The sequence below is a fragment of the Malurus melanocephalus genome, unplaced genomic scaffold (genome assembly GCF_030028575.1).
Source record: "Malurus melanocephalus ecotype Western Australia unplaced genomic scaffold, MMel_1.1 scaffold_935, whole genome shotgun sequence".
Taxonomy (NCBI): Eukaryota; Metazoa; Chordata; class Aves; order Passeriformes; family Maluridae; genus Malurus; species Malurus melanocephalus.
The window spans coordinates 1-10,315 of NW_026624167.1; the positions used below are offsets into that span (position 1 = coordinate 1).

A 10,315-nucleotide genomic window follows, 5' to 3' on the forward strand; every position below is an offset into this window, starting at 1 on the left:
AGGCAGGAGCAGGAATGGAGGCAGGAGCAGGAATGGAGGCAGGAGCAGGGATAGGGGCAGGAGCTGGGATGGGGACAGGAGGAAGGATGCAGGCAAGAGGAAGGATGGGGCAGGAGCAGGGATAGAAGAGGAGCAGGGATAGAAGAGGAGCAGGAATGCAGGCAGGAGCAGGGATGAGGCCGGGAGCAGGGAAGGGGACAGGAGGAGGGATGGGGACAGGAGCAAGGATGCAGGCAGGAGGAAGGATGGAAGCAGGAGGAAGGATGGAGGCAGGAGGAAGGATGGAGACAGGATCAGGGATAGAAGAGTAGCAGGGATAGAAGAGGAGCAGGGATGGAGGGATGGATGAATGGAAGCAGGGAAGGATGGAGACAGGAGGAAGGATGGAGACAGGAGCAGGGATGAAAGAGGAGCAGGGATGGAAGGATGGATGGAAGCAGGGAAGGATGGAGACAGGAGCAGGGATGGAACAGGAGCAGGGATGGAAGGATAGATGGAAGCAGGGAAGGAGGGAGGGAGGCGGCTCCGGGGGCGGGCAGCCGGCAGGATGCTGTCACGCCGGGGGCGGGCCGGCCCGCGATGACTCAGCCTCCGGGAGCTGCCCCGGCCGTGGTTACCGAGCGCTTGCGGGGCCGTGCGGGGCCGTGAGTGCCGGTGAGTCCCGGGGACGAGCATAAAAAGCGCAGCGGGAGCGGGTGCGGGTGCGGCGGCGGGGATCGGTAAGGGTAGGGATGCTGCGGGACCGGGAACACGCGTGGGGCGGGGGGATTGGGGCAGCACCTTCCACAGTGCCGTGAGGGCCACGGGACACCCGCAGTACAACAGCAGCAGCAGCAGCAGCAGCGTCTCCGCTTTTCCCAGCGGCTTTTTTGTGGATTTTTGTCCGTGGCTGGGATGCGGAATGCGGGATGAGGGAGGGGGATGCGCTGGTGCGCGGGGGTGTGGATTGTTGCAGGGAAAACGAGCCCTCGAAACGCAGCAAAACATTCAGGAAGGGTTATGGAAGGAGAGAGGAAACCATGTTTTTATGATAGAGGCAGGAAAAACACCGCAGCCCTGCTCGTCAGCTGACGCCGAGGTCGGTTTGGCACCCTGGGAACATCCCGTGATGCGCGGCCCAGCCTGGCTCTGGAGCTGGACCGTGGCTTGGGAATGGCGCTGGAAAACCTGCCATGCACCCCTCTGGCCTGGAATGAATCTTTCATCCCCCTCTTCTCCTCTCAGGGATGCTTTGCGGGCGTGAGACAGCAAAGATCGCTTCCTTCTGGCATTTCCCGCTGGGTTGCAGATGTAGGGAAGGGATTTCCGTAGCACGGGGTGTGCGGGGGCTTGTGCAAGACTCGGGTTTATGRATTGGTCTGAGAAGCAGAGGAAAAAAAAAAATCAGTGCAGCTTCATTTGGGAGGAATCCTGTGCTTTCTGTGTATGGAAGCTGCAGAGGTGGGTGCTGCAGCTTGTCTCAGGAGGGATTTGTTTTGCTGGGAAAAGAGGARCCAGGTCTAGTGCGTTTGCAATTAGATGACCTTTAGGGTCCCTTCCAACCTAAACCTTTCAAGGATTATGTCATCTAATCCGTGCCAGTGATCTGGCTTTGCTAGAAGGCAATAAGTGTGGGGAGGAGCGATTCATGTTGTTTTTTCTTGAAGAAAAAAAAAATTCAAGCTTTGGTAATGCAGCAAGAGCCGTGATGAAGTCATCAGACCACGGGTTTGGTTCTGCCAAGCTCACCTGGTGACACAGCAGGCTGAGCTGGATCCAGAGCTGGACCTTTATGGGTTTGCTTTGTTGTGGTTTGGAGTCACAAACCCTGGCAAAGAGAACAAAGGACAAAGCTGGGCCCAGGCAAGGGTTGGTGCTGAGCAGGACACATGACTTGGGCTGTGCTGAGCACCCCTAGCCCTGGAGGGTGGGGGTGCTGTAAAAGGGAGGGTGGGACAGGTTTTATCTCCCTAGAGCCTTGGAGGAGCTGTGGGTGCCTCTGTCTGTGCCTGGAGGGTGCCTCTGTCTGCCTGGCCCAGACGGATCAGGGGCTGGGAGATGCTTCAGGGCTGTGGTCCGACCTGCCTGGGCTGAGTCATGTGAGCTGCGCTTGGAATAGCCGGTTTGGGGGTTGGGTTGTTGGTTTTTTTCTTAAAAAAAAATAAATGGGATTTGTGAGCTTAGATTTTGGGGAAGGAGACCTTTTTGGTGCAAAGGTGAAGGGATTTGGGAGGGTGATGTGGGATCCTGCTGATGGTGCAATAACAGGGTTCGACTCTCAGGTGTTGTGTCGGTGAGAAAACGGGCAGGGAAATGCCCCTGGCACCCAGATCTGGTCAGGAGGGATGGAGACAGCGCTTGGGTGGTGTCTCCTTCTTCTCTCCTCCTCCTCCTCCTCCTCCTGCTCTGCGACAGCACAGGGATGTGGGTGGATGCTGCAGCGCCAGCGCAGCCTCAACCCTCGGGCTGCTCTCCTCCCTCGCAGCAGCTTCTGTTGCAGAGCCTTCGGCCTCGCTGCCTCCTCCTCCTCTCTGCCTGCTCAGGGACACTYCGGGGCTGCACTCAGCTGGCCACATTTCCTCTTTCTGAGCACACAGCGAGCATCCCGCCCAGGGTCAGGTGTGTCAGTGGGTACTTACTTCTTGTTTATCCTTTGAAAAATGAAGATTAGCAGATATTTTGGACCCCAAAGTATTCTCTGCTCCCAGGGCTGCAGTCCAGGGGCAGCTGGAGCAACCTGAGGGGCTCTTTGCAAGCCCCAAACATCTTCCTGCCAGCTGGGGAGCTCTGTAGGGTCAATCTGCCRTGCCCTAAGAAGCCCCACAGCCGTGTTCGAGTTTCCAAGGTGATGGGATATGTTGGGATGTGAGCTGTGGTGGGATGTGAGCCTTGTCCTGAAGCTGTGAGGCACCTCTGGAGATGTGGGAGGGGGTGCAAAGGGCAGGGATCTGCTGGGGTTTCCTGGAGAAACTCCTCTGTCCTGTTTGCTGTGCTGAAGGAGAGCGGGCGGTGGGGTGCAGCAGCTGTTGTGCAATTTTGGTTTTGGTGCTGCTGCTCTGGGGTTTGAAGGGCCGTGTTTTTAGGGCTGTGAGGAGGAGATAGCGGTGCTGGGGGAAGAGCAGGGTGTGATAATGCTGCTGGGGGAAGTTCTTGCTGCTCGGATCAGCTGGGACAGGGGGTGAGGGAGGAAATCAGCAGCTCTGTGGTGGTGTGACCTACGGCTGGTGGCGATCAGTCCTGCTGGTCCCGTGCCTCAGTGTCCTATTTATAGACCTGCTGTGCACAGGATCAAGGCAKGGAGAAGGAGGGGGGGTTAGGGAGGAAGAACTCCCACGGGATGGAAGATTTCCCCTCYCTTTTCCAGACAGATCCTGGGGATACCTGGTGCCAGCCACCCAAAACTTCAGAATAACTGAAAGGTTTGTGTTGGAAGGGATGTTTAAAGGTTGTGTAATTCCAACCCTGCTGCCATGGGCAGGGACATCTTTAACTCTAGATCAGGCTGCTCARAGCCCCATCCAGCCTGACCTTGAATGTTTCTCAGGATGGGGATCCCCCATTTCTTGGGGCGTCCTGTTCTAGTGCCTCACCACCCTCACAGGGAACAATTTCTTCTTAATATCCCATTTATCCCTGCCCTCTGGCAGTGGGTCCTGCCCCTCCATCCCTTATCCCCAGTCCCTTTCCAGCTCTCCTGGAGCCCCTTTAGGCTCTGGAAGGGGATCTGAGCTCTCCCTGGATCCTTTTCTTCCCCAGGCTGGACTCCCCCAGCTCTCTCATGCTCCATGCCCACAGGAGACTTGGCAAGAGAGGTTTTTTTTTTGCCTAAAAAGCCATCTGGCTCCCAGCTATTTGCTTTGCTGAGTTTGCTGGCCTTGAGCCACATCCGTGGTGCAGATGCAAAGCAGCAGAGCTGCAACTCTGCCTGTTGGAGGAGAAACTGCGGGGATCTATTTTCAGTTTGGTTTTGGGTTGCCTGGAGTGTGTGGTCTGGTAACCYGAGGTCGGGAGATGTCCCGTGTCTGTCCCTCAAAAGCTGGGTGCCAGCAGCTCACCCATGCCTGGCAGGGTGGTTTTCAGCTTGTCAGCAGATTTGCAAACATCCTGCCGAAAAAAAAAGTTTATCATGTGACTTCTGGCCTCAAAAACACCTCCTGACCGTGCTACAGGAAATACAGAGTTGACTGCAGGAGGGTTTTGGTTTTGATATTTGTGTGTATGTGTATTTTTAAAAAAAATTTCTAAGGTTTTTCATTAAGAAGGTGTTTCAGGTCATCTGCAGGCTGCCTGTGGCCATGTTGAAGGAGCCCAGGACAAAAAGCACAGTTGTATTAGAAAATTGTATTTATTTTCCTGGGTGTAACCTCCTTCCTGGGCTGAGTGAGCAGGGGAGCGCTGCCAGCGAGTCCCTCGCCTGCAGAAACCTCTAAGCAAGAAAAATACATGAAACCCCTGCAAACATGCATAAAACCCCTTCAAAGAGGTGGGATTTAGGAGTAGGAGRACCCACGTGCTGCCAAAACTCTGCTATTTTTCGGGCTGAGCATCCTGCTGAAAGCACAAAGAAGAGRGGGAAAAAATTAAATGGTGAGAAGGAGGAGGGGGGAAAGGAGAAAAAAGCCCCTTTATACAGCGAGCTGCAGCCGCCTGGGCTCGCTGCTGGCAGAAAGTAGGACACTCCTGCTGGGTTTTCTTCTCTGGGAAGGCTAAACTTGGCTGTGAGTGGGTGGAAGCAGCCGGCAGGGAGGTGTGTGTGTGTCTCCCATCGCCGTCCCCTGCTCATCCAGCACTGCTGCCCTGGGGAGCTGCTGGTGGGAGCTGCGTGTCCGGTCTGAGCCTGGGCTTGCTGAGGTGGTCACACCTTCAGCTGGCTGAGATAAGTGGGAATTTAAAAAAAATATTCATTAAAAAATGAATATCTGTGCTGGGGAGGATTTGAGGTCTTGGGCGGCTCGTTAGGGGTGGGTGTGGGGTTGGTTTGGAGGGGGAGGAGGGTGCCCTGGTGTGTTTGTGGAGATAAAGGAGCTTGTGACCTTGTGGTGTGTCTGAATCAGGCGTGGGGACGTGGAACAAGCGCTGGGGGTTAATTTGGAGTTGGGCAATTCCGTGTGAATTGGGTTAAAGGAGAGCAGGGAAACCACGGAGCCCTGGCACGTCTTTGCAGGATGCTCGTGCTCCTGCATGGGAGGCTCTGGGCCATGCTTTCCTGCTCTTGGATGTCCCCTGCATCTCTGAGCCCCAAATTGGGGCTTTCCTGGTGCTCTGCATCCCCGTGGGGAAAATCTCCAGTGGGAGGGGAGTGGAGGACAGCAGCCATGGGCAGCTCCAGTGCACGTTGACCCCCCTGTGCATGGGCAGGGGTCACACCTGGGGCTGTAACCCCACTCTGGGTCCCCAGGGCTGGCCAAAATGAGGCTGTAAAGTCCAAAAATGTAATTTGGAGTGATGCTTTTAAAGGGAAGAGCAGGGTCAGGGCCAGTCAAATCCCATGCCTGCAGCTTGCTGTGGAGGAGGGTGGTCACTTACTCCTTTTCTTGGTCCTCAGTCTCCATTTTTGAGGAAGTAAACACAGGTTTTAATACCTTCCAAATCCCTTGGATCTGCTTCAGAAGGTATTTTCCTGCTGCTGCTAMTCCTGCAGTGGTCAACAAACAAGTTTGCCTTGTCTGGTTTCTCCTGAGCTRCAGGAGAGGGGGGTTGTGGCACTGTTCCTGTGTCTCTCCTGACCTTTGGGGCAGTTTGGGATTTGCAGGGACTTGGTGCAGCCCCACATTTTAWCCTCCCACGTGTTGGATGTTTTAAATAATGCCTTAATCTGGCTGCAGGTGGAGTGTCCCGTTGTGCAGTAGCCAAGATGTGGCCGTCCCTGTCCCTCCTGTGCGTTCTGGTGGCCTTCGCCAACGCTCGCAGCGTCCCTTACTTCCCTCCCCTCTCTGATGACCTGGTCAACCACATAAACAAGCTCAACACCACCTGGAAGGTGAGTACCAGGCCGATTTTGGGGGTTTTTTTTGGATGCATTGCTGCCAGTCCCCGTGTGGGATTCAGTGGCTGAGCTTTGGGAGTGTCACCATGGTGGTGGCATCGATCCAGCCTCAATCCCAGGTGACTTTTCCAGTGAAGTGATGAGGGATTTCCACTGAGGGATTCCTGCAGTGGCAGRAGCTGTGGAGCTCCTCCTCTTYRGAGCAGATTATGATGGATTTGTGGRRTAGGAGCAGTGTAAGGGRAGGAAAYTCTGCAGGAGGCTGGAAACAATCAGCAAGTGGCTAATTATTGGTGACCTGACCCTTCTTGGCCAATTTGCTGTGTCCAAAGCCTCCAGCTGGACCTTGCTGGTTCTGATGGGCTGATCTGGGCTGGGTTCGGTGTGCCTCTTGGTCCTTGGGCTTTGCTGCGAGCATCAGGCTGGGGTTGGGATTCAGGGAGCTCTGGAATGCTAGGCTGTGCTCCCAGCCATGCTCTTGTGGCCCTGGAGAGCCGTGTCCCATTTCTGTGTGTCTCTTCCCAGGCAGGGCACAATTTCCACAATGCTGACATGAGCTATGTGAAGAAGCTCTGTGGCACCTTCCTGGGTGGGCCCAAGCTCCCCGAGAGGTGAGTGCAGCGAGGAGGAGCTGAAGCTCCAGTGAAACCTTGGGTGGATCCTCCACGAGTGTCTAGAGAGGGTGAGGGGCTCCCGTGGGTGCAGCTCACAGAATTGAGCACAGAGCACATGAGAGGGGAAGGAAAATCCATCCCAGAAGAAAAATCCAGATCCTTGGCCGGTTGTGCAGTTTGTTATCCGTGAAAATGRGCGCTGAGGGCTGAAAAGGAGCTGCTGACCCGCTCTGAGGACATCTCGAGTGTTTGTGCTCCTTCAGTCAGCAAAGAGCAGCCCTCRTCCTCCAGGTCACCTTCAGAGGAGGTGGGGGAGTGCAGGGCACTCAGTTCTGGTCCCCTGGTGCTGCTGTGACAGTGTCCCTGTCCTTCCCTGTCCTCACAGGGTGGATTTCGCTGCGGACATGGAGCTGCCYGACAACTTCGACTCGCGGACACAGTGGCCCAACTGCCCCACYATCAGCGAGATAAGGGACCAGGGCTCCTGTGGCTCCTGCTGGGTGAGGACAGGGCTGGGTTGGGGTCGTGCTGATGAAATCTCCTGGACTAAAACTGTGCCTTTGAATTTGCTGCTGAACCATCCATAGACCGGGTTCCAGTCCTGTCCAGCCTGCCCTTGCACATTCCAGGGATGGGTTATCTTCTCTGGGCACCCTGTGCCAGGGCTTCCCCACCCTCACAGGGAGCAATTCCTTCCCAATATCCCATCTGTCCCTGCCCTCTGGCAATTTGAAGCCATTCCCTGTGTCCTGTCCCTCCATCCCTTGTCCCCAGTCCCTCTCCAGCTCTTCTGTAGCCCTTTTAGGCCCTGGAAGGGGCTCTGAACTCTCCCTGGAGCCTTTTCTTCACCAGGTGAACATCCCCAGCTCTCCCACTCTGGCTCCACCCTCGGAGCATCTTTCTTTTGCCTTTCCTGGAGGGACACTGTGGGATCTTTCAGTGTCTGAGCTSCTGGGTGGCTTCTCCCAGCCAAGCCACGCCTGCTGCACTCATTTCCAGGAGGTTTCCTGCTTTCTCTCCCCTGCCCAGCTCTAATGGGTGTTTTGGGGCTGCCCTCAGGCTTTTGGCGCCGTGGAAGCGATTTCRGACCGGATCTGTGTCCACACCAACGCCAAGGTCAGCGTGGAGGTCTCAGCTGAGGATTTGCTGTCGTGCTGTGGCTTCGAGTGTGGCATGGGGTGAGCTGCTGCTGCTCCTCGGGCACGGGGGAGGTGGTGGGGAGGAGCAGGGACACCCTGGAGGTGCTGATTGCTTCAGCCCTGCCTTTCTTACCTCCCTAACGAGCAGGAAGCCCCTCCAGGGGTTTGTCCTGTGGATGAGGGAGTCAGGTGGGAGCATAAAGGTGATTCCAAGTCCCTCTGGGGACACATCCTGTCACCAGCATCGTGAGTGGTGATGGCTGCAGGCACAGAGTGATGCTCTCCCACACAGAGCTGGCAGCTGCCACAACCAAGGGAAAGATAATTTCAGATTCCCAGGTCCTTGGTTTTTAGGYACAAGCCCTTTCCCAGCTGCTGAGCACAGGGTAGGGAGCTGGGTCTCCAAGTCCTGGCAGCAGAAGCTGATCAGGGACCTGTTTAAGGGGGCACTTTGTGATTTGGGGTCATGGGTGCTCTCAAAGCTGAGGCTTTGGTGTCTTACGGCATGTCCTGAGCAAGGCAGGAACAGACTGAAAAAAGGTTTAATGTGCTCAAAGCTTGCCTTGAGCCTCCCAGGCTGGCTCCATCCCCCTGCCTCCCCCACAATGGGGTGGCTGGGGCTGGAGCTGGTGCCTCTCCCCCCAGGTGCAATGGGGGGTACCCCGCCGGCGCCTGGAGGTACTGGACAGAGCGGGGCCTCGTGTCCGGGGGTCTCTACGACTCCCACGTGGGTAAGTCCTGCCAGACACCTCTGAGAATGCAAAAAGAATCTCTGTCATGTTCTTTGGGATGCTTCTCTCCTGCTCTGCATCCTTGTGGCTGCTCCCTCCTTCAGGTCTGGGCTCAACCCGAGCATCTCTGCAGTCCCAGCTGGCTGCTCCTGCCCCCGTGACCCTTTCTGGTCACTCCTTGGGGACAAGGGTCCTTGAGCAGCACCTAGAGGCAGGAGGCCCATCTGGGAAGGGAGCCAGGAGCTCTTAACAACCTCCCAAGGCTCCCATTTCCATTGCAGGAATGACTCAGGCTGTGAATTTTGTGTTGTTGCTGGTTTTGAACCAGCTCACTGCACTTTGGATGAGGTCAGGAGTCCTGCTGACAACATTCCCCTTCAAAAAATTCCTCCCAGGCTGGAACCCTCTGCCTCCCCCTGCTATGAACATCAGCTGGTTCATGTTTCCACCTTTCCCATCACCTTTTGAAGAGGGAGGTTGTGGGAAATAAGCTCAGAGGGAAGCCCATTGCTGAGGGAGGGATTTCCCATCTGGCAGGGGAAGAGCTACTCCTGCACCCCACTGATTTGTGGGGTTCCTGGGGCAGCAAGGCCCTTTCTTGGAGCATCTGGAGCCTTCTCCAGCGTGTCTGCTGGCATCTTTGGGGACAGCCAGCTCATGTCTCCTCTGTCCTGGACAGGCTGCCGGCCCTACTCCATCCCACCCTGCGAGCACCACGTCAATGGCACCCGACCCCCCTGCACYGGGGAGGGAGGAGGAACCCCGAGATGCAGCCGGCACTGCGAGCCCGGCTACTCACCCTCGTACAAGGAGGACAAACACTATGGTAAGGGASCTGCTCCTTGTGTTTCCAGGGCTGGACCCATCCCTGGTGGTTGTTTCCTGTCCCCTGTCCCTGGAGGCTCCATCCTGGTGCTCCTGGAGCAAACCTGAGCATGGCAGATGCCCAGTTTGTGTTTGCTGAGGCTCAGCTGGGAAGGGGGARCTGGTGGAACTGGTTTGAGTCCTCRTGGTGCACGTGGCTGGGTTGAAATGTGTGGTGCTGAGCCCCATCTGGTGTCAAAGCCACCTCCAGGTCTCCTTGGCAGCAGCCAGCCCTGTGCATTTAGGATCATCCAGCTGATTATTGGAGATGGAATTATAGAGACAGATTCTTAGCCTCGAGTCTTTTGGGTTGTTTTAAAAAGGAGGATGTACAAAGAGAAAATGTTCCTAAAAAAATGTCCCTTCTCAATAAAGGGAATAAGTCTTTGGGTACAGATTTAAATAATTCTGATTAAATAATTCTGGTTAAATAATTCTGATTAAATAAATTCTGGAAGAGAGGTGGCTGGAGCACACTTCCCCTGTTTGGCCCCCTCTGGAGCAGCTGGGTTTGAATTTCACCCGAATTTAAGTGCAAGAGGCCTCTTGCAGGGTGCCAGTCGAGCCACCYTCTGTCACCTGACGGTGCCATCCTAATGGTGGGGATATTTTTCCTCTAAGGCATCACATCCTATGGCGTCCCTCGCAGTGAGAAGGAGATCATGGCTGAGATCTACAAGAACGGCCCGGTGGAGGGAGCCTTCATCGTCTACGAGGATTTCCTGATGTACAAATCTGGTGAGCAGCAGCACTGGGGCTTTGGGGGGAGCTCTGTTCTCCCTTTCATCCATGGGGTTCCTCTTTGGTGGCCCTGGTTTTCCACTCGAGTCTGGGAGGAGATGTCAGGCTCACAGTTTAGTATCTGGGGTGACAAGGACATGGGCAGGTRCCATCTCCTGTGTCCATTGGTTTGTAGGAAGGGGAAGGGGTGYTTGGGGTTGGATTGGGGAGGGAGCCCTAATGGGGACTGCCCCAAATTYTGGGTGTCAGCAGCAGCTCAGA

The 10,315-nt window shown here is 55.6% G+C and overlaps 1 protein-coding gene across 3 annotated transcripts in view; it reads left to right on the top strand.

Moving 5' to 3' along the window:
• The first annotated feature begins 571 nt into the window (after positions 1 to 571).
• The window catches only part of CTSB (cathepsin B), a 12,479-nt gene continuing 2,735 nt past the window's right edge, over positions 572 to 10,315 (top strand). Inside the window, exons 1-8 of one of the 3 annotated variants that reach the window (XM_057386213.1) lie at positions 572 to 654; positions 5,805 to 5,959; positions 6,491 to 6,576; positions 6,965 to 7,079; positions 7,639 to 7,757; positions 8,364 to 8,449; positions 9,129 to 9,275; positions 9,935 to 10,051. In XM_057386213.1, the coding sequence (XP_057242196.1) occupies positions 5,834 to 5,959; positions 6,491 to 6,576; positions 6,965 to 7,079; positions 7,639 to 7,757; positions 8,364 to 8,449; positions 9,129 to 9,275; positions 9,935 to 10,051 (796 nt within the window). In that variant the 5' untranslated portion in view covers positions 572 to 654; positions 5,805 to 5,833. The other 2 variants (XM_057386212.1, XM_057386211.1) reach the window with 2 other exon arrangements.